The sequence below is a fragment of the Pristis pectinata genome, chromosome 6, assembly GCF_009764475.1.
Source record: "Pristis pectinata isolate sPriPec2 chromosome 6, sPriPec2.1.pri, whole genome shotgun sequence".
NCBI lineage: Eukaryota > Metazoa > Chordata > Chondrichthyes > Rhinopristiformes > Pristidae > Pristis > Pristis pectinata.
Genome location: NC_067410.1, coordinates 49,680,379 through 49,704,593, shown reverse-complemented (window position 1 = coordinate 49,704,593; position 24,215 = coordinate 49,680,379). Strand labels below are relative to the sequence as shown.

Below are 24,215 nucleotides of genomic sequence, written 5' to 3'. Positions count from 1 at the left end.
ATGAGGGGAGATATGATAGCGGTTTACAAAATGATGAGGGGCATAGACAGAGTTAATGCAAGTAGGCTCTTTCCACCTAGATTAGGAGAGATAAGTACATGGCTTTAGGGTGAAAGGGGAAAGGTTTAGGGGGAACGTTAGAGGGAACTTCTTCACTCAAAGAGTGGTGGGAGTGTGGAATGGGCTGCCATCTGATGCGGTAAATGCAGGCTCGCTCTTAACTTTTAAGAGTAAATTGGATAGATACATGGACGAGAGAGGTCTGGAAGGGTATGGGCTGGGGGCAGGTAAATGGGACTAGCAGAATAATGTTTCAGCACAGACAAGAAGGGCCAAATGGTCTGTTTTCTGTGCTGTAGTTTTCTATGGTTCTATGGTTCAGTATTTACCAAGGAGAGGGGTCTTGATTGAGCTGAGGACAGTATTGGTAAGGGTAATGTTCTAGGGCATGTAGATATCAAGAGAGAGGATGTGTTGGAGCTGTTAGAAAATATTAGGACAGATAAGTCCCTGGGGCCTGACGGAATATTCCCCAGGCTGCTTCATGAGGTGAGGGAAGAGATTGCTGAACCGTTGGCTAGGATCTTTGAGTCCTCGTTGTCCACGGGAATGGTACTGGCGGATTGGAGGGTGGCAAATGTTGTCCCCTTATTCAAAAAAGGTAGTAGGGATAGTCCAGGGAATTACAGACCAGTGAGCCTTACGTTTGTTGTGGGTAAGCTGTTAGAAAGGATTCCAAGAGATAGGATCTATGAGCATTTGGAGAAACATGGACTGATTAGGGACAGCCAACATGGCTTTGTGAAGGGGAGATCTTGCCTCACAAGCCTGATAGGGTACTTTGAGAAGGTGACCAGGAAGATTGATGAGGGTAGTGCAGTAGATGTGGTCTACATGGATTTTAGTAAGGTGTTTGACAAGTTGCCACATGGTAGGTTTCTGCAGAAGGTCAGAGGCCAAGGGATCCAGGGAGGCTTGGCCATGTGGATTCAGAATTGGCTTGCCTGTAGAAAGCAGAGTGTTGTGGTGGACGGAGTGCATTCGGATTGGAGGGCTGTGACTAGTGGTGTCCCACAAGCATCGGTTCTAGGACCTCAACTTTTTGTGATATTTATTAATGACTTGGATGAGGGGGTGGAAGGGTGGTTTAGCAAGTTTGCAGATGACACAAAGGTAGGTAGTGTTGTGGATAGTGTGGATGGCTGTCGAAGCATACAGAGGGATATTGATAGGATGCAGAGCTGGGCTGACAAGTGGCAGATGGAGTTCAATCCAGAGAAGTGTGAGGTCGTAGACTTTGGAAGGACTACAAGGCGGAGTACAAGGTTAATGGCAGAATTTTGGGCAGTGTGGAGGAGCAGAGGGATCTGGGGGTTCATATCCACAGATCACTGAAAGTTGCCTCACAGGTGGATCAGGTAGTTAAGAAAGCTTATGGGATGTTAGCTTTCATAAGTCGTGGGATCGAGTTTAAGAGCCGCGAAGTGATGATGCAGCTTTACAAAGCTCTGGTTAGACCACACTTAGAGTATTGTGTCCAATTCTGGTCGCCTCATTATAGAAAGGATGTGGAGGCGTTGGAAAGGGTGCAGAGGAGACTTACCAGGGTGCTGCCTGGATTAGAGAGTATGGATTATGAGGAGAGACTAAGGGAATTAGGGCTTTACTCATTGGAGAGAAGGAGGATGAGAGGAGACATGATAGAGGTATACAAAATATTAAGAGGAATAGATAGACTGGACAGCCAGTGCCTCTTTCCCAGGGCACCAATGCTCAATGATAGAGGGCATGGCTTTAAAGTAATGGGCAGGAAGTTCAAGGGATATGTCAGAGGGAGGTTTTTCACCCAGAGGGTGGTTGGTGCATGGAACGCACTGCCTGGGGTGGTGGTGGAGGCTGATACATTGGTCAAGTTCAGGAGATAGTTAGATAAGCATATGGAGGAATTCAAAATAGAGGGACATGTGGGAGAAAGGGATTCGATAGTCTTAGGTGTGGTTAGATGGTCGGCACAACATGCTGGGCCGAAGGGCCTGTATTGTGCTGTACTTTTCTATGGTTCTATGGGTCAAACGGCTTGTTCCTGTGCTGCATAACTTTCTATGACTATTGAGTAGAGGTGTAACTGATGATGCAAGGATTACCAACTTGGTAAGTGAGCTAGAGAATGCCAAATGGAATTTAACTCGGACAATTGTGGGGTGTTGCACTTCAGTAAGTTAAACCAGGGCAGGACTTCCACAGTAAATGGTAGGGTCCTGGAAAGTGTTATAGAACAGAGGGCCCTAGGAGTACAGGTACATGGTTCCCTGAAAATGGAGCCGCAGCTAGACAGGATGGTGAAGAAGGCATTTGGCATGCTTGCTGCCATTGATCAGAGCTCTGAGTACAAGAGTTGGGATGTGATGTTACAGCTCTGCAAGCTGTTGGTGAGACAGCACTTGAAATACTGGGTGCAGTTCTGGTTGCCTGGGTATAGGAAAGATGTCATTAAGCTGGAAAGGGCGCAGAAAAGATTCACAAAAATGTTACTGGGACTGGAGGGCTTGATTTATAAGAAAAAACTGGATAGGCTAGGACTTTTTCCCTGGAGAAAAGGAGATTGAAGGGCGATCTTATAAAGGCTTATAAAATCATAAAGGGCATGGATAAGGAGAATGGTCCCAGTCTTTTTCCCAGACTACAGGAGTCTAAAAATAGAGGGCATGGATTTAATATGAGAGGAGAAAGATTTAAAAGGAATCTGATGGACAACTTTTTCACACAAAGGGTGGTGCATATATGGAATGAGCTGCCAGAGGAAGTGATAGAGACGAGTATAATTACAACATTTAAAAGACATTTAGATGGGTACAAGGATAGGACAGATTTAGAGATATGGGCCAAACGCAGGGAAATGGGACTAGCTCAAGGAGACAAATTGGTCCGCATAGACAAGTTGGGTCGAAGGGCCTGTTTCCATATAGTATAACTCTGACTCTCTGAAGGCTTAGTTTTAAATGTGACAGTCTGTAGGGAAAACAGTGTGACTACATTGTGCTGTGAGTACCTTGACAAAGTGTGCATTTTGAGTTTGATTGGTCAGTCATCAGTCAGGGCATTGAGTATAGGAGTTGGGACATTATGTTGCAGTTTTATAAGTGATTGGTGAGGCTGCACTTGGAGTGCTATGTTTGGTTTTGGTCACCCTGTTAGAGAAAAGATGTGGTTAAGCTGGAAAGAGTGCAGAAAAGATTTACGAGGATGTTGCCAGGACTAGAGGGTGTGAATTATAGGGAGAGGTTGGCCAGGCTAGGTCTTTATTCCTTGGAAAGTGGGAGAATGAGGGGTGATCTTCTGGAAATGTTTAAAATTATGAGAGGCATAGAAAATGTGGATGGTAACAGTCTTTTCACCAAGTAGGGGAGTCCAAAACTAGGGGCATAGATTTAGGGTGAGCGGAAAGATTTAAAAGGGACCTGAGGGGCAACTATTTTACACAGTGGGTGGTGAGGATATGAAACAAGATGCCAAAGGAAGTGGTTGAGGCAGGGACAACAGTATCATTTAAGACGCACTTGGATACATACATGGAGGGGCGGGGCTTAGAGGGATATGGACCGAACACAGAAAATTAGGACTAGCTGGAGAAACAAAGGACTGCAGATGCTGGAATCTAGATGAAAAACACTATGATGATAGAGGAACTCAGTAGGCCAGGCAGCATCCATGGAGAAAAGCAGGCAGTCAACATTTCGGGTCAGGATCCTTCTTCAGGACTGAACATAGGAAAAGGGGAAGCCCAATATATAGGAGTGAAAAGCAAAGCAGTGATAGGTGGACAAAAGAGGGGAGGTGGGGTGGGCACAAGGTGGTGATAAGCAGATGCAAGTAAGGGATAGTGATAGGCAGGTGCCGGGAAGGAGAGGAGAGCAGATCCACCAGCGGATGGATCAAAGGTAAGTAGAGAAAGGGGAAAAAAGGGGGGTAGAAAAAAGAGAGATTGGAAAGGAAAGAAGAGAAGAAGCATGTTGGGGAGGTGTTGAGGGCAAGGGGGGGTGTGGGGATTACTTAAAGTGGGAGAATTCAATATTCATGCCGTTAGGCTGCAAGGGTCCAAGTTGGAAAATGAGGTGCTATTCCTCCAGTTTGCGCTTGGAATTCTCCTGGCAGTGGAGGAGGCCGAGGACTGACATATCAGTGATAGTGTGGGAGGGGCAGTTGAAGTGACTGGCAATGGAGATATGGCAGATCACGATTATGGACAGAGCACAAGTCTTCTATGAAACAGTCACCTAGTCTGCGTTTGGTCTCACCAATGTAGTGGAGGCCACACTTAGAGCACTGAATGCAGTAGATGATATTAAGGGAGGTGCAGGGGAATCTCTGTATCATCTGAAAGGACTGTTTGGGTCCCTGGATGGAGGTGATGGAGATGGTGTAGGGGCAGGTGTTGCATTTATGGCTGGGGCAGTGGAAAGTTCCCAGGGTGAGAGCAGGATGAGTGAAGGAGTGAAGTAGGGAGTCGCGGAGAGAGCGGTCACTACTAAAGACAGAAGGGAGTGTGGAGGGGAAGATGTGCTTGGTAGTGGGGTCCTGTGGTGGAGAATGATGTGTTGGATACGTAGGCTGGTGGGATGAAACGTGTGGACAAGGGGGACCCTATCTCTGTTGGGTCTGGGCAGGGTGGGGATGAGAGCAGAGGTGCGGGACCACCTTTGTTGGCTGGTTTGATGACAATGTCAGGGTTGGTGCAGAGAAAGTGGAGAGCAGAGTGTTCGGAAGGGGTAAGGTTGGAATAGATGAAGGGGCAGAAAAGTCAAGATGGCTGATGTGGCGCCGACAGTTGGCTATGAATAGGTCCAGGGAGGTAACAGGCCGGTAGGAGAGTCCAGTTGGAAGAAGAGGGCTGGAGGTGGGAGAACAGGTCATTAAAAGGGGGAGAGGACTTCTTACCGAAGAAGAAGGTGCAGAGGCGATGGAAAAAGAGCTTGGCATCATGCTGGGTTTGGAATTCTTTGAGGTGGGGCATAGAGGTACAAAGGTGAGGCCTTTCCTGAGAACAGACCGCTCAAACCCCCTTACCCCCACCCTTCCTCTTCTAGCCCCAACTCAAACCCCTGTGAATCTTTACCATCCCCCCTGATCTCCCCCTCTCTGAGGCTGAGCTATCCCTGTTTATCAACTTCTCCACCTCCGCTGCATCTGCTCCCATGGTGAGGCTTTCCACTGCAGGACATCCGAGATGTCCAACTTCTTTTCTAACTAGGGCTTTCCCCTGACTGTGGTCGCAAGAGCTTGCCATTTCCCGCACCACCGCTCTCATCCCTTCCCCTCCCAGACCCAACGGGGATACGTTCCCCCTTGTCCTCACATTTCATCCCACCAGACTGTGTATCCAGCACATCATTCGCCACCACTTCCGCCATCTCCAACGGGACCCCACCATCAAGCATATCTTCCCCTCTCCGCCCCTTTCTGGCCTTCCCAATGACCACTCTCTCCGCGATTCCCAAGTTCATTCCTCCACCCACCCCCCCACCATCCCGCTCCCACCCTGGGAATTTTCCACTGCCCCGCCATAGGTGCAACCCCTGCCCCTACACCACCTCCGTCACTTCCATCCAGGGAACCAGACAGTCCTTTCAGGTGAGACAGAGATTCATCTTTACCTCCTTTAATATCATCTACTGCATTCAGTGCTGCAAGAGTGGCCTCCTCTACTTTGGTGAGACCAAACACAGACTAGGTGACTGTTTCGCAGAACACCTGCACTCTGTCCGTAACCACGATCTGCATCTTCCCATTGCCAGTCACTTAAACTGCCCCTCCCACACTGTTACTGATATGTCAGTCCTCAGCCTCCTCCACTGCCAGGAGAATTCCAAGCGCAAACTGGAGGAACAGCAGCTCATTTTCCGTCTTGGAACCTTGCAGCCTAATGGCATGAACATTGAATTCTCCCACTTTAAGTAATCCCCACACCCCCTTCCCCTCAACACCCCCGCCTCACCATACTTCTTCTCTTCTTCCCTTTCCTAGCCTCTTTTTTCAAGCCCCTTTTTTTCCTTTTCTCTCGTTACCTTTGACCCATCCCCTGCTGGATCTGCTCTCCCCTACTCCTCCACACCTGGTTATCCCTACCTCTTACCTGCATCTACCAATCACCAGCCTGTGCCCACCCCGCCTCCCCTCTTCTGTCCACCTATCACTGCTGTGCTTTTACCTCCTATATACTGGGCTTCCCCTTTTCCTATCTTCAGTCCTGAAGGGGGGGCCTGACCTTAAATGTTGACTGCCTGCTTTTCTCCATGGATGCTGCCTTGCCTGCTGAGTTCCTCCAGCATCATCGTGTTTTTCAATTGGGACTAGCTGGGTGGGCACCATGGTCAGCATGGACTCATTCAGCCAAAGGGCCTATATCCTTGCTATATTGCTCTATGATTCTATTGGTGCAGAGGAAATGGCATAATTAAGAGCTGAAATAAAACTAACAAATGGTGGGAATACTTAGCAGATTAGGCAACATCTGTTGGTAGAGAAAGAGTTAATATTTCATGCATTTTTCCCATCAATAGAAGTTGGTTGTTTTGTGTTTTGATAAGGACTTTCACTTTTTAACCAGTGAGGGTAAAAGTTACAATGATAGTCAAAAAATAGGCACGGCACTTTCGCCTACACGAGTGGGATGAATTTCACATTAGAAACTAATTTCAACTGCCATCGAAAATCCTGATGGAAAGTCAGGTTGAGTTTTTCGCTAGGGGCTGTAACGGAGATAATTTTGCTGTGCTCTAGGTTAAGCGTATTTCCAACTATACAGCATTATACTCATAATGTTGTTAAAGAAGCTATCATTAATAATTAATGATAGATGTAATTGTGAACAAGGCTTTTGCAGAGAATATACTTCCTCCAAAATAACAGATGATTCCTCAATTTCAATCATTGTGCCATCCCTTATCATAAAACTGACCAGCTTCACCAATTTGTTATATAAACAGTGTCAAGAGGCACAGATCTTAAAGATCCTGTCACTTCAGTAAACCACAGGGTTAATTGTACTTTGATAAATTAAAATCTACGTTATCCTGAAATGAACAACTTTCATCTGTTCATGAAATAAAACAAAAACTAAAACACTTCAATCATATCAACAAATTGGTATTGGTATATTATTGTCACTTGTACTGAGGTACAGTGAAAAGCTTGTCTTACAAACTGATCGTACAGGTCAATTCATTACACAGTGCAGTTACATTGAGTTAGTACAGGGTGCATTGATGTAGTACAGGTAAAAACAATAACAGTACGCAGTAAAGTGTCACAGCTACAGAGAAAGTGCAGTGCAATAAGGTGCAAGGTCACAACAAGGTAGATCGTGAGGTCATAGTCCATCTCATTGTATAAGGGAACCGTTCAATAGTCTTATCACAGTGGGGTAGAAGCTGTCCTTAAGTCTGGTGGTATGTGCCTTCAGGCACCTGTATCTTCTACCCGATGGAAGAGGAGAGAAGAGAGAATGTCCCGGGTGGGCGGGGTCTTTGATCATGCTGGCTGCTACACCAAGACAACGAGAGGTAAAGACAGAGTCCAAGGAGGGGAGGCTGGTGTCCGTGATGTGCTGAGCTGTGTCCACAACTCTCTGCAGCTTCTTGCGGTCTTGGGCAGAGTAGTTGCTGCACCAAGCCATGATACATCCAGATAGGATGCTTTCTATGGTGCATCGATAAAAGTTGGTGAGAGTCAAAGGGGAAAAAACAAATTTCTTTAGCCTCCTGAGGAAGTAGAGGCACTGGTGAGCTTTCTTGGCAGTGGCATCTACGTGATTTGATCAGGACAGGTTGTTGGTGATGTTCAATCCCAGCAACTTGAAGCTGTCAACCTTCTCGACCTCAGCACCATTGATGTAGACAGGTGCATGTACACCGCCCCCTTTCCTGAAGTCAATGACCAGCTATTTAGTTTTGTTGACATTGAGGGCAAGGTTGTTTTCATGACACCATTCCACTAAGCTCTCTATCTCCTTCCTCTACTCCGACTCATCGCTGTTTGAGATACGGCCTACAACGGTGGTATCATCTGCAAATCTGTAGATGGAGTTAGAGCAGAATCTGGCCACATTGTCGTGAGTGTATAGGGAGTAGAGGGCTGAGGACGCAGCCTTGTGGGGCACCAGTGTTGAGAATAATCGTGCCGGGGGTATTGCTGCCTATCCTCACTGATTGCAGTGTTTGTTAGAAAGTCAAAGATCCAGTTACAGAGGGAGATGTTGAGTCCTCGATCTCGGAGTTTGGTGACAAGCTTGCTTGGAATTATTGTATTGAAGGCAGAGCTGTAGTCAATAAACAATAGTCTAATGTATGTGTCTTTACTGTCCAGATGCTCCAGAGCTGAGTGTAGGGCCAGGGAGATTGCATCTGCTGTAGACCTGTTTCGATGATAGGCGAATTGCAATGGGTCCAGGTTGTCTGGTAGGCTGGAGTTGATGCGCGCCATGACCAACCTCTCAAAGCACTTCATGATGGTGGATGTTAAAGCCACTGGTCGGTAGTCATTGAGGCATGTTACCTTGCTTTTCTTTGGTACCAGGATGATAGTAATCTTCTTAAAACAGGAGGGAACCTGAGATTGAAGCAGGGAGAGGTTGAATATGTCCGCAAATACTTCTGCCAGCTGATCAGCACAAGATCTGAGCATGCGGCCCGAGACACCATCTGGGCCAGGTGCTTTCCTTGTGTTCGCTCTCCGGAAGCCTGATCTTACGTCCTCCACTGTGATCACAGGTTCAGCTGCATTGGTGGCTGTCAGGGTGGATGGTGACAATCCACTTCCCTTTTGTTCAAAACGCGCATAGATTGCGTTGTTCATCAGGAAGGGATGCCCTGTTGTTAGCTATGCAGCCCGATTTCGTCTTGTAGCCTGTTATGGCATGTAAGCCCTGCCATAACTGACGGCTGGTCAGGGACTCTATTTTGAGTTGGTATTGCCTCTTGGCATCCCTGATAGCTTTTCGAAGGTCATACCTCGATTTCTTGTACAGATCAGGATCACCAGATTTGTGTGCAGCAGTCCTCTCCTTCAGTAGGGAGTGGATCTCCCGGTTCATCCATGGTTTCCTGTTTGGGAACACTCGTATTGTCTTCTTTGTACACAGTCCTCCAAACACTTGCTGATAAAGTCTGTGATGGTGGTGGTATACTCATCAAGGCTGGCAGCTGAGTCTTTGAACATGGACCAGTCCACTGTCTCAAAGCAGTCACGTAGGAGCTCATCGGCTTCCTCAGACCAGCACTGCACGACTCCCCGTACCGGATCCTCCCGTTTCAGTTTCTGTTTGTATGCAGGGAGAAGGAGCATAGCCTGGTGGTCTGATTTCCCAAAGTGAGGACAAGGGATGGCCTGGAAGGCATCTTTGATGGTTGTATAGCAGTGATCAAGGGTGAATCTGAAACAAAAGCAGAAAATAATGGAAATGCTTGCCATGTTAGATATACCTGCACAATAAGAAATGGACTGCTATTTTTGGGTCGATCATTTCTCAAACTGGAACATTTGCTGTTTTATCTCTCTACAGATGCTAGCTAAACTATTAGGTGTTTGCAGCCTTTTCTGTTATTTTAATTACATGATATTAAAACAAATACTAATTCTGTGCTTATGTCTGCACAATTAATATACAGTGGCATGCAAAAGTTTGGGCACCCCTGGTCAAAATTTCTGTTACTGTGAATAGCTAAGCGAGTAAAAGATGACCTGATTTCCAAAAGGCATAAAGTTAAAGATGACACATTTCTTTAATATTTTAAACAGGATTACTTTTTTTATTTCCACCTTTTACAGGTTCAAAATAACAAAAAAGGAAAAGGGCTGGAAGCAAAAGTTTGGGCACCCTGCATGGTCAGTAATTAGTAACACCCCCTTTGGCAAGTATCACAGCTTGTAAATGCTTTCCGTAGCCAGCTAAGACTCTTTCAATTCTTGTTTGGGGGATTTTCGCCCATTCTTCCTTGCAAAAGGCTTCTAGTTCTGTGAGATTCTTGGGCCGTCTTGCATGCACTGCTCTTTTGAGGTCTATCCACAGATTTTCGATGATGTTTAGGTCAGGGGACTGCGAGAGCCATTGCAAAACCTTCAGCTTGTGCCCCTTGAGGTAGTCCATTGTGGATTTTGAGGTGTGTTTAGGATCGTTATCCTGTTGTAGAAGCTATCCTCTTTTCATCTTCAGCTTATTTACAGACGGTGTGATGTTTGCTTCCAGAATTTGCTGGTATTTAATTGAATTCATTCTCCCCTCTACCAGTGAAATGTTCCCCGTGCCACTGGCTGCAACACAAGCCCAAAGCATGATCGATCCACCCCCGTGCTTAACAGTTGGAGAGGTGTTCTTTTCATGAAATTCTGCACTCTTTTTTCTCCAAACATACCTTTGCTCATTGCAGCCAAAAAGTTCTATTTTAACTTCATCAGTCCACAGGACTTGTTTCCAAAATGCATCAGGCTTGTTTAGATGTTCCTTTGCAAACTTCTGATGCTGAATTTTGTGGTGAGGACACAGGAAAGGTTTTCTTCTGATGACTCTTCCATGAAGGTCATATTTGTGCAGGTGTCGCTGCACAGTAAAACAGTGCACCACCACTCCAGAGTCTGCTAAATCTTCCTGAAGGTCTTTTGCAGTCAAACGGGGGTTTTGATTTGCCTTTCTAGCAATCCTACGAGCAGTTGTCTCAGAAAGTTTTCTTGGTCTTCCAGACCTCAGCTTGACCTCCACCGTTCCTGTTAACTGCCATTTCTTAATTACATTATGAACTGAGGAAACGGCTACCTGAAAATGCTTTGCTATCTTCTTATAGCCTTCTCCAGCTTTGTGGGCATCATCTATTTTAATTTTCAGAGTGCTAGGCAGCTGCTTAGAGGAGCCTATGGCTGCTGATTGTTGGGACAAGGTTTGAGGAGTTCAGGGTATTTATAAAGCTTTGAAATTTGCATCACCTGGCCTTTCCTAACGATGATTGTGAACAAGCCGTAGGGCTAACAAGTTAATGAAGGTCTGAGACCTTGGTAGAAGTTATCTGAGAGCTCAAATCTCTTGGGGTGCCCAAACTTTTGCATGCTGCTCCTTTCCTTTTTTCACTCTAAAATTGTACAAAACAAAAATAATACACTAAACTTGCTTAAAATGTTGAAAAGAATGTTTCATCTTTAACTTTATGACTTTGGAGATCAGTTCATCTTCTACTCACTTAACTACTCACAGTAACAGAAATTATGACCAGGGGTGCCCAAACTTTTGCATGCCACTATACATGATATATTCTGTGGTTCCATGATTTCCCACTCCTACTGAAGTCATTCTTCGTTCCCGCTTGTGCCCCGCCTCTCCCATTCACTTTTTGCATCTTTCACCAGTCATAGGAACTGGGATAAAACATGCAACAATTTCATATCTTTTAAACACAGTTTTGAGTTAATTCCTAAATTTATGGCAGTGATGTCCAGGAGATTATTATTTTTTCTTGAATTATCAGCAGGATCATGGAGCATTGGTAACTCTAGTGTGCTGTGCATATCACACTTTCTTTTGCTACAAGGCCTGCAAATCAAAAGGCATTCATCTTTAAGTTAGATGACCAATATTGCATGTAGTCCTTCCAGTGAGATCTCATCAAAAGCCTATGCAGTCTCAGAAAGACATCCTAACTATACCACTCAAACTCCTTTTAATAAATGCCAACATACTATTTGCCTTCCTCATTGCTTGCTACAGCTGCACGTTTACTTCCTGTAACAGTCTGCCAACTTGGAAACAACCCATTCTTTTCTGCGGTGATACTGTTCCCTCGGTTAAGAGGTAGCACAATAGCACAGCTAATGGAGCTGCTACCTCATTGTTCAGCACCCCAGTGCTATCTGAAGTTTGCAAGTTCTCCATTGTAACTGTGTAGTTTACCCTGGGTGTTCCGGTTTCCTTTCACATCCCAAAAATGTGCAGGGTAGTGTGTAGATGAGTGGTAGAATCTGGGGAGGAGCTGCTGGAAATGTGGAGAGAATAAAACAGGTTAGGGTAGGATTACTGTGAATATATGTGGTTGATAGTGGAGACAGTGGGCCGTGTAGCCTGCTTCTGTGCTGATCTATGACTCTTACTCCTGCGTCGCATGCAAACGTACACCAAGATTATCCATGCATCAATATTTATTATTTTCTTGCTGACATAAAATGTTTTTTCCTAATTTTCTGATCAAAATGAGTAATCTCAGACTTTCCCACAGGTTTAACCTATCCATATAAATTTCTAGACTTATATCCCCCTCTCAACTCATTTTCCTCAGTTGCTTAAATTCTCTGTTTATTAAATTATTAATATAAATTGTGAATAGCTGAAAGCTCATTACTAATCTCTATGGCATCCCACTAGTGACAGCTGGCAACCTGAAAACAGCCCATTTATTCCTAATTTGTTACTGTCCTTCAATCCATGCCAATATTTTACCTCATTTATGTTATCCTTTACTTTATATAACAACCTTTAGTATGGTATCTTTTCAAATTGCTTGTGAAAATCTAGATGTACTACATTCATTAGTCCCCCCTTATTTCTCAAAAAAACCCAAATACAATTGTTAATCATGATTTCCCCTTCATAAAATCGTATTAATCTAATTATAATTTTCTAAGTGCCCCGTGGTGGCTTAGTAGTAGATTCCAGCAATTTGCCAACAACAAAGTAATTGACTTTGATTCCCTAGATTGTCTCTTCCCTCCTTTTTTAAATGACTGAGTTATATTTGCAATCCTCTAATCTGTTGGGACTGTAATAGATTTCAGGAAATTTTGGAAGATCATCACTAATGCATCCCTTATTGCTGCATTCTCTTCGTTTTGAATCATAGGATTCAGATTAAAAGGTCCTGGGGATTCATCTGGTTTTAGTCTCCTTACTTTCTCCATTATGTTCCTTTAGTGGTATTTTAATTACTTCAGGTTCCATAATTGTTGTTAAACTCTCAGATCTCTTTTATTTCTGCTATGTTAATCATATCTTCTGCAATGAAGAGAAATGTAAAATATTAGTTCAATGCCTCAGCTATATCTTTATTCCCATAATAAATTTTCCTCTCATTGTCTCACTTTGGATCCCAAGTATAATTTTGGTAGCTTTCTTCTTTTTAAAATCATTGTTTACATTTCCTACTAATATATTCTTATATTTCATCTTTCCCCTCTTTATCAATTTTGATAGTTCATTTCACTTATTAAAACTCCCCTAACTTACTATACATGGCAACATTATGAGCCTCATATTTTATATTATTAATTTCCTTAACCTCATTGGTTATCCATGATGGAGCACAGATGAATTCCAATCCTAAATGCTCAAGCTCATTCAGCACAAAGTTGACTACTGCTTTGCCAAAGCTATGAATCATCCTGACTCATTGCTACTGTCTAATATTCTGGCAATGCTTGCCTGGATGGCTGCATTATATGTGGATACCTTGACCCCTTTCACCTAAAAAGGTAGGATCGACTGTTGACTGGGTATATTAATGCCTACATCACATAACATCCTCACTTGGAAATGCATCTTCTCTTACTGGGTGCTGCTTATTTGTTTTGATGGAGCCACCCCTGTAATAGCATCTTTGGGCATCCTCACCTCAATACAAGTACTGTAACAGGTCAGTAAGGGAACTCTAAACCATCTTCAGTGGCAATTAGGAATGATAAGCAAATGCTGACTTCCCAATAATGCTGAATATGATTGCTAATGATTAAAGAGGAACTTAAAACTCCATAGCAGTACATTTCCCATGTAACCATTTTCTTTGTAATTATCTCACTCTGCCATTCTACAAAAATGATGATAATTATGTATCCAGTCAATACCAAAAGCAGTTGTTGTCAGGTCACCATTGTGCATTCCCTTGGTACTTGTTTCCCACATACCTAAGACTTCCATTGTGGCTGTACCCAAGTTGACGTTTGATTGCTCCCATTGGGTGGAGGAGATTGCATATGGCTAGTGTGAGTATTGGTGGTCCTGGATGCTCCAACATTTGAATTGTACTGCCTTACCTTGAGTGGCAGCAGTCTGGACTACATGACTGATGGGCAGCTGAAGAGTCACTCTTCAGCTTCCCATCAGTACCAATTAGTGGGAGCTCGAATGATATCATCCTGAGAGAGGTTCATGCTCCACAGAGTGACTACTTTCCCCATTAGCCTTAAGGCTCCTGCAGTAATCAAATCTAGATCCATAACAGCAGCAACCTGAGCCCATTTGGCAAAAGCTGAGCTTGGCTGTCAGAAACTGAGGTCTTGCAGCCCTCATATGTTCAGTGGCTTATGACTGTGTTGCAATGCAAGCTAAGATTTCCACCACTAGACACTTACTTCATCGTAGTTGAAAAGGATGGGCTCTGTGTTACATATGAAGCATGCTCAAGGTTGAACTGGAACTCCATGCTTATTGACATTTCAAACAGGTTTTGGGCAATATTGCTGGATTGTCATCATTAACTGTTGCAAAATGAAAGTGGTCATAGGAGTCCACTGGGGCAAAATGGTTGTGTAATCTTGTCTCCTGGATAGTTTTCTCCATGGCACAGCTGCAAGCTATGTGCTTGGTGATTCATCATATGCAGATTTTGCCTCTAAACTAGCCTATAATGTAAATGAAATGCCAGCATCTAAGCTGGCGATGGCATTTAGAAATACATGACAGCATGCCTTTTTCATCTTCCTCTGAATCTTGAGGTTCACTGACCTGGGTTTTACTGGTTAGGATTTTATTGAAATCTGAAATGAAAATTACAATTTTGAGGAAATGGGACAGTTAAGACTGGCCCATTTGAATCATCTGGATGCTGTCAGACAAAGATTTTGGAATATGGTGAGGCAGATTGAATATGAGCCTGCTACCTTCCTTAATAATCTCTGATTCACCTGTGGTGAAGGACCTAGATGACCAAGTGTATGGTTGCTAGCACACTCTTCTCTAACCAATTGAACCTTTAAGCGTGGAAGGGACCTCCTCCAATTTTCTGCTTCTGAGATACCTTCTGCAGAGAGGGAAGAGTGGTAGTGAATGTATTGTTTTTGTCTCTATGAAATGGCTGCAGTGGTTGAATAGCTATGTAAGGTGCAAGGTGAGACAGAGAGAGACTGAGACTGCTGGAGTTTTTGTAATTATGAATGTAGTAGTGCATACAGCGTCAGATAATATTTGTTGCTGCCTTCACTAACCTGAAGTAATTGTATTTTCTGTGCAACTGGTTTTAGGTCCTTGAAGTATCACACTCTGATGCTTCAGCTCAACCCATGGGAGTTTCTTTCACCCCCAACACTTGTTTTTCAGACTGTAGGGTGGTAGGCAGTGGTACTTCCCAAAGATCAGTGCTGGGCTCCTGTTTTATATATATTAAGGCTTGGTGGATGTGGAGAGTAAAATCTCAAAATTTCTAAACAACACCAAGCTTGGAGATGTGATGAACTGTATAGTAATAGAGCAAGAGATCAGAGAGAAGCTGGCAGAATGGGCAGTCAAGTGGCAGATGAAATTTATACAGAGAAATGTGAAGCCAAACATTTTGACAGAAGGAAAGAGAAGATTCGATATAGACTAAATTATGCAGTTCTAAAGGAACAGAGGAAACAAGTGCATAGACCTTTGAAAATGACAGGAAATATTGAGAGAGCAGCCCATAAAGTATATGTCGTCACGGGTTTTATAAATAGCATACAAGAGCAGTGAGGTTATATTGAATTTTTATAAAACAGTGATTAAACCACTATGAGGCACTGCATACATTTCTGGTCACCATATTTTAGAAAGGATGAGAAGTTCCAAGAGAGGGTCTAGAAGAGACTTACTAAAATGGTTTTAGGAATACGTCATGTAGACTAGAGAATCTGGAATTGCTTTCCTTGATCCAAAAAAGATTGAGAGGAGTTTTGTTAGAGTTGCACAAGTTCGTGAGAGGTTTAGACTGGGTAAATGGACAGAGCTGTTCCATTAACAGAAAGTTCAAGGGCCAGGGGAACACAGATTAAAGGTAAAAGATTCAGGGGGATGTAAGGAAAATCTTTGTATGCAAGAAATTATTTTATGAAAACAGATGTTGGAAGCAGAATCAAAAGAAAATTGGATTGGCATTTGAGGGAAAGTAATTTACAGGCCATTGGAGAAAGAGCAGAGAAGCGAGACAGAATTGATGTCCAGGGAGCTGGTGTGGACCTGATCGTCAAAATTGCTCTCTCCTAAAGGTTCTAAGATACCTTTTTCAACCAAGATTTAGGGCTTGTCTGCATCAATGAAGTGGCATGCCTACTCCTGTGGTGCCCAAGCTGCACAGTGAATTCCAGCAGAAGTACAGGCATGACATTGGTCAGTGCTGGCTAGTTTCTATAGGTATTCAGGATTCTGTAATTACTTCGGCTTATCACATGCAGATTTGTGCCACTTGCACAAGCCCAAGATATGTATAAAATTCAGGCAGTAGCAACACTGGAAAAATGCATGCTTGTCCCCTAATAGCACAGTTGTATTGTTTTTATTTATGAAAAATACAATTTCTAGCACCAGGGTTTCTTTTAAATGGGTCACTGGCAGTTGGCCTCAGTAAATAGGGCAGATTTATCAGTGAGAGATTATTATTGATCTTGACAGATAGAGAAGCTGGGAACAGTTGCACACTAGCTACTATATAAAATCAACTTGATAGTTAGCATTTCTTGCCTTCATACATCAGCTAGACATGGAAAAAAGGCGATTTAAATTTTGATGTTAGGAAAAACGTGCTCTATAAAGAATATTGGTATTGGTTTATTATTGTCACTTGTACCGAGGTACAGTGAAAAGCTTGTCTTACAAACCGATCGTACAGGTCAATTTATTACACAGTGCAGTTACATTGAGTTAGTACAGAGTGCATTGATGTAGTACAGGTAAAAACAGTAACAGTACAGAGTAAAGTGTCACAGCTACAGAGAAAGTGCAGTGCAATAAGGTGCAAGGTCACAACAAGGTAGATCGTGAGGTCATAGTCCATCTCATTGTATAAGGGAACCGTTCAATAGTCTTATCACAGTGGGGTAGAAGCCGTCCTTAAGTCTGGTGGTACATGCCCTCAGGCACCTGTATCTTCTACCTGATGGAAGAGGAGAGAAGAGAGAATGTCCTGGGTAGGTGGGGCCTTTGATTATGCTGGCTGCTTCACCAAGACAACGAGAAGTAAAGACAGAGTCCAAGGAGGGGAGGATGGTGTCCGTGATGCGCTTGGCTGTTTCCACAACTCTCTGCAGTTTCTTGCGGTCCTGGGCAGAGCAGTTGCCGTACCAAGCCATGATACATCCAGATAGGATGCTTTCTATGGTGCATCGGTAAAAGTTGGTGAGAGTCAAAGGGGATGTGTAACATGGTGTAATCACAATTAGATGTCAATTATTTAAGGAATAATCAAAGTATTTCAGTAATTTTATAGGAGTCATCTCAATTCTTTCCAACAAAATTTACCATAAGTTAGAAAACATTGATGAAGGAAAATTAAGATAGATGAACATTCTTCCAGAAAATAGGTTGCCCTTGCAGCAGCTGAAGTCCCAAAGGAAGAAGAAAGTATGTGTGATATAATTAATCTTGGAAATTGATGCTAAATAGACCAAAACCACTCTTTGATGGAATATTAGTAATGTGGAGCACTGAATGTTGAAGGAATAGTTTAAAATGCAAATCTGTTTTCTAAAATCTCTGTTCATGAATTTGTAGCTTGTTCATTAGACTCATTGAATTCAGTTGCTAGGATCCCATGATATCAACATTTTAGAATTGTTGCTGTATAAATTCATATTGGTGTCAAAGTTTCCAGGTATTTCTGCAACGGATCTCATATGTGCCACTTATTGTCAACTTTCTCGGTGCCGCATAATATATTCCATTAATCTTAATGTAACCTATGCCGGAATGTATGTTTTTGAATCTCAAAGGCCCATAAAATGTCTTGAGCTAAGTGGGTACTGTTTGCTGTTTGTGCACTGATATAATTTTCTCTGACTTCATCAGGCAAATGGGCATGGACCTGGTACCCAGAAAGGACTTTGAAATGGTTGATCCCGAACAGATAAGTGTAGCAGATCTCTATAAACTGGTAAGTACTTTCTACAGTCCTATTTGTTTTGAGTGTAGCATGGGGCTTGGCTGTGGAAAAGCCATAAATTCCAGCTGACCAGTTCTATTGGTTCTTAAGAATTGCAGTTACTATATCATGACTTGCATACATTTTCATTGTTAAAGGCAATCTGTGGATTTCTAAAATTTACTTTGATCACTAGGATGGGTTCCATAATGGCAGAAGTCCATGAGGAATTGTCAAATGTTCCACCAGAGCTGGATAGTGTGAGCTCAGACAGAAATTTCAACAGCGATATTTCCTTCCACATTTTCTATTATTTTTAAATTCTTGCCAAAATAGCTAGAAATTGTATCAGGACTACAAACAAATAGGGAAAAGGTCATTTCATTAACTGTTGGTTAAAATTAAGTACAAGAACTAAAGATTGATTTGTATCTTTGATAGCAGATATATTAATGAGGAATTGTGAGATGACGCACAATAATTATTTTGAGCAATGTGAACAGGTTTGCTTCAGTCAATCTGCGTTATCTAAAAATAAGTATAATCTCCTCACTGTTAACAAAGCACTAGATTTTTCTCAAACATTTTTCTTAACCATGAAAAAAATCCTGATGGAACAACCTGAAAAGACATGATCCCTTCTCTTCATTTCCCATTCTAACTTGCAGCTGATATTTATTTGATGACAGTAACTTCCACTATTGCTCTGCCAAATAAAACATACATTATACATGCCTCTTGCAGAATTGGTCATTTTCATTGAAACAATGCAAGATTTCCTTCTGCTTTTCAGTACAACACAACACAAAATGTTGGAAAAGAAATAAGTGACTCTTAAGTTTCTGAAGTAGGGAAATGCATTCCTGTTTACCATTCTGGGATAAGCCAGGCTTTAGAATGGAGCAAAGAGTGAAGCAGATTTTTAGTGTTGAAATAACTCACAAGGTGATGATGATGATGATAAAGAAAACATTCTGACCTATTTGGTTTCTCTGTCTGGAAAGATCTTAAAACCACTCAACTCCAGTGCAGCATTCAATTATTCCATAAATGATCCTATGGTTTGTTTTTTAATCAACACTATTCTATCTGGTAATTATTAATTGCTTCTTTTGATAAGAACAAATTATTGACCAGTTCTATAAGTCCACAACTTCTTCAATTCCTTCCCCCCCAAAAAAATTCCATACGTAAATTTAATCCAGACGGAGCAAAGTTGCAGCTAATTCTAGGCCAAATTCAGGAATTCATTAAGAAATTCAACTCCTGTCATTAAAGCAGGACTTTCGTGAGCAACAATACAATGCTTTTCAGCTTGTTGTGCCTATGCCAGTCGAGAAAGAGCTACCCAGCCTAATTGCACCTTCCAGCACTAGGTCCATTGCCTGCAAATCAGAGCTAGTCAAGCACATATCCACGTTCTTTTTAAATGTAGTGAAGGCTTCTGGTAGTGAATTCTAGACCCCTGCCACTGTATGGATAAAAAAAAGTTTCCTTATCTCTTCTCTGACCCTCCTACTTTAAATCTAGACCCTGTTATCTTGAACCTTATGCTATGGGAAATAAACCCTTTCTATCTATTCCATTTAGGCTGCTTATAATTTTGAACACCTAAATTAATTGTCTTCCTTCAACTTCCTTTGTTCCAAAGAAATCAACTCTACCTTATCCAATCATTCTTCATAGCTGCAATTTTCCAACCCTGGTAAGCCTTGTAAATCTTTATACCCTCTAATGCAATCACATCTTGCCTGTAGTACTGTGACCAGAATTGCCATTTTCTTCACCTAACTGACAAGGCCATCTATATCCTTACCATAGTGTCCTCCCATAGCAAATTTGTACAAGCCTCCAAGCACAGAAACATTGCAAATAAGAGCAAGAGTAGGTTATTCAACTCTTCAAGCCTGCTCCACCATTCAGTACAATCATGCATGATCCTCTATCTCAGTGGTTTTCAACCTTTTTCATGCTGCGGACCCCCAGAACATGTTCTTGTTAGATGGTGGACCCCCCAAAGCCCACAAAATCAAACAATCGATAATTCATGCATACAACAAATTACTGCACATAGGCCCTATTGAAGTAGTGACTATTTCAATCACCGATAATTACCAGCGGTGTCTTTCAGTGTTCAGTTCAATGTGAAGGTTGTGCCTATTTTGCACTGCAGAGTTTGTCCAAACGTGGTGGTATGTGCGACAAACATATGTGTATGTCATCCTCAATATTCAGTCTTGATCTGTATTTGGTTTTTGTGGCAGTGACTGCAGAAAATGCTATTTCGCACAAGTAAGTGGTTGCAAATGGTATCAGAACATTGACGGCTTTGCCGGACAGCAGTGGATACTCCTGGGAACATGCTATCCAGAACAACAACAGTGACATTTAGTTGAACTGCAAGCGCAAAGTCCTGTTGGATGACAGTTCAGCCAATTCTTCTTGTTCATGTCCAGTTAAATCAGTAAGCATGCACTTAAACAGATTTGGAATCCAATCAAACATGCTCGTGTCATCGTCACCGAAATACTCATGGAACTAATGTGACAGCTGTTGAATATGGTTCAAAACGGTGCTCACAATGGCCTCTGTCTTAGTCTCGCTCACTGTCAGAAAGTCAGCCAGCAACGGAAACATATCATAGTCGCCTTGCTCGCATCTTCCCTTCCAGATACGGAGTTTTTTCTGGAAGCCATTGATTTTGTCATGCGTTTTCAGAACATTTGAGCCAGGTCCTTGCAATGATAGATTTAAGCTGTTCAAAATGTTGAAAATATCTGCAAGACAAGCTAATCTGGCAACCCACGTCTCATCTGTCAAGAACTGTGCCAATGATCCGTTATGCTCATTTAGAAAAATGAGCAGTTCATCTCGCAATTCCTATACACGCTGCACAACGCGGCCTCGTGACAGCCATCTGACTTCTGTATGTAGCAACAAATTCTTATGCTCGGCTTCCATTTCACGGCATATGTTTTCAAACAAACGATGATTGAGCGGCCTGGCTTTGATAAAGTTAACGATTTTAATGCACGTGGAAAACACATCCGCAAGATTTTCATCCATATCCTTTGCAGCCAAAGCCTCACGGTGAATCATGCAGTGGGTTGCTGATACATGTGGAGCTACTTCTTTCACTCGTGTGACTAGACCCAACTTCCGTCCCGTCATTGCAGCAGCACCATCCGTGCATACTCCAATACACTGTATAGACGACAATGCCGATTGTACAGTAAAAGTGTCAAGCACACGGAAAAGTTGTTCACCGGTTGAACGCCCTGGGAGCGCCTTGCAAAACAAAAAATCTTCCAAAGCCTCTCCTTCCCAGCAATATCGAACATAAACCAACAACTGCGCAGCACTGGCAACAGCAGTACTTTCATCGAGCTGAATCGCAAATCTGACTTGCTGAAGACGTGTTATCAGCTGGCTCTGTATATCTTCTGCCATATCGCCAATTCTTCTGCTTACTGTGTTATCAGACAGTGGAATGGCTTTCAGTTTTTGACTGGATTCTTTTCCCCGTACAACTTCGCACATATCTACTGCTGCAGGCTCTTCTCCAATTGTGTGAGGCTTTCTGGAACATGCTACCAAATATGATGCACGAAGAGCCTTCTCATTTACAGTGGTGCAGGCTGTCATTTTGCCTTTCTGCTTGAGGTACAGCTCCTTTTGCCGCTCAAAATATTCCTTCGGCTTACTGGCAATATCTGGATGCACTGTTGTTAAATGACGCTTCAATTTCGCTGGTTTCATTGCATCATTGGACAGTGTTTGCAAACACACAACACAGAGAGGTTGGTCCGCATTGTCCCCACTGCAATGAAGCCATATGAAATGTATTCTGGATCGTACTTGCATTGTTTTCTCTTTTGGTCACCCTTATCCCCTTCGTCATCAGAATCTTCCAGTTTCTGGTCAGCTTTTCTCTTCAGAAATTTCTCCATACTCAGCAATACACACTGGACAGTTTAATTACTATTACTGATAAACAAAATTATCAAAACTAATCTAAAATTTACACACTTGCTCACTTTTCGTTTAACAGTGACGTCACTGTGGCGTAAATGCATGGTAAATAAGCAATATTATTAAGACACATCAACAACGTCACTCAGTCTCGCTAACGCTACAGTGCTTAAGAGAATAGTAGTGAGTAGTGAACACTACTGACTACTCTGACTACACAAATCGAATATTAAGCGGCAGCTTACCAGAAGGGAACACCGTCTAAGTCTCAAAGATTGTCGCCTATAACAGATAGAATAAATATGGCCAATTGTCTGAATAGTGAAAAACTGGAGCAAGCAAGTAAGCTACGTCTTTGTAACGAGTCGCTTTTCCATTTTTTTCTTGGCTTGCTCATGGACCCCCTGGCAACCCTCCGCGGACCCCCAGGGGTCCGCAGACCACGGATTAAAAACCTCTGCTCTATCTTAATGTCATATTCCCACTCTCTCCAAATATCCCTTGATGCATTTTGTCAAAAAATCTATCTCCTTAAATAAGTTCAGCAACTTGGCCTCCACTAAATCCTATGGTAGAAAAGCTTACAGGTTCACAACTCTGTGAGTTTAAAAAATCTCCTCTTCTCAAGCCTAAATATCATACTGCTATATGTAGGTCTGCTGAACCCTGTGTAACCCCATGGGTTACAGCTCAGTCACAAACGTTTCACTAAACCAACTTTGGATCCAATATACCACTCTGCCTTGGATCCTATGGGCTTTTACTTTTTTGACTAACCTGCATGCAGGATCTTGTCAGAAGCCTTGCTAAAATATGCAATGCTCAGTAGTCATCTGCAACATTTTCAACTGACCTGAAAAAAAAGTTTTTTACTCGCAAAAGAGCCAGCTTTTATTAACCCTGTTTCTATTGAACCAATGCTTATTAAGGGACTAATACTCAAACTGCAATGCTGAGCCCCCTGGAGTACAGAAGAATAAGAGGGGACCTCATAGCGACATTTAAAATGTTGATAGGAAAGGAAAGAGTCGATGTGGCTAGGCTGTTTCCCTTGGTGGGTGAGTCCAGGACCAGAGGGCACAATCTTAGAATTAGAGGGTACAGTTTCAAAACAGAGATAAGGAGAAATTTCTTTAGCCAGAGGGTGGTGAATTTGTGGAACTCCTTGCCACATACAGTAGTGGAGGCCAGATCAGTGGGGGTGTTCAAGGAGGAGATAGATATCTAAATAGTCAGGGTATCAAGGGATATGGGGATAAGGCCGGAAATTGGGATTAGAATAGGTTTTTTTTGTTCCCCCCCCCCCCCCCCCCCATTCCCCAGTTCTCATTTCTTTTTTCCCCTTTTCCTTGGAGCGGACTCGATGGGCCGAATGGCCTGCTTCTGCTCCCTTGTCTTGTGATCTTGTGATCTTTTAAGTATTGTTTTTATGAACTCAAAGCATTGAAAGAGCACCTGTCCACAGCTAACACTTCTTTTGCTGGGTGACATCAGAGGTGGATCACAGACAGTGATGGGAACCATGTAGGTGCAGATAAAAGGGTTCACCACCAAGAGCTTTCTTACCCAGAGTTTATAGCAACCCAAAAATATAGCTCGATCTCTTTGGGAGCAATTTTTATACAGGCTATTTGTAGTAAGATACGTGACTTGATAGCACAAATAGAAATATATAAGTTTGACTTCACTGGTGTTCCAGAGACATGTTTCCAGGATGATCAGAACTGGTAATTCAATATTCCAAGTAATTTAATGTTCTAAAAGAAAGGGCAAATAGGGAAAGCAACATTAATTAGATAATATGAGTGATATAGGATCAAAAGATGTAGAATCTTTGTAGGTAGAGTTGAGGAACTGCAAAGGTAAAAAGACCCTGATGGAAGTTATGTACGGGTATCTGAATAGTAGTCAGGATGTGGTGTACATAGTACACCAAGAGGTGGGTCGGTTAGCCTGACCTCAGTGGTTGGTAAGATTTTAGAGTCCATTGTTGAGGATGACATTTTGGAGTACTTGGAAGTACATGATAAAATAGGAAAAAGTCAGCATGGTTTTGCTAAGTGGAGATCTAGCCTGATAAATCTGTTAGAATTTGAGGAGGTAAGAAGCAGGTTAGACAAAGGAGAG

General features: G+C 42.7%; 1 protein-coding gene across 3 annotated transcripts in view; it reads left to right on the top strand.

Moving 5' to 3' along the window:
- The window catches only part of dock3 (dedicator of cytokinesis 3), an 822,502-nt gene that overhangs the window by 351,793 nt on the left and 446,494 nt on the right, over window positions 1-24,215 (top strand). For all 3 annotated transcript variants that reach the window (XM_052017225.1, XM_052017226.1, XM_052017224.1), the window contains exon 7: window positions 18,044-18,128. In XM_052017225.1, the coding sequence (XP_051873185.1) occupies window positions 18,044-18,128 (85 nt within the window). The remainder of the gene's footprint in view (window positions 1-18,043; window positions 18,129-24,215) is intronic.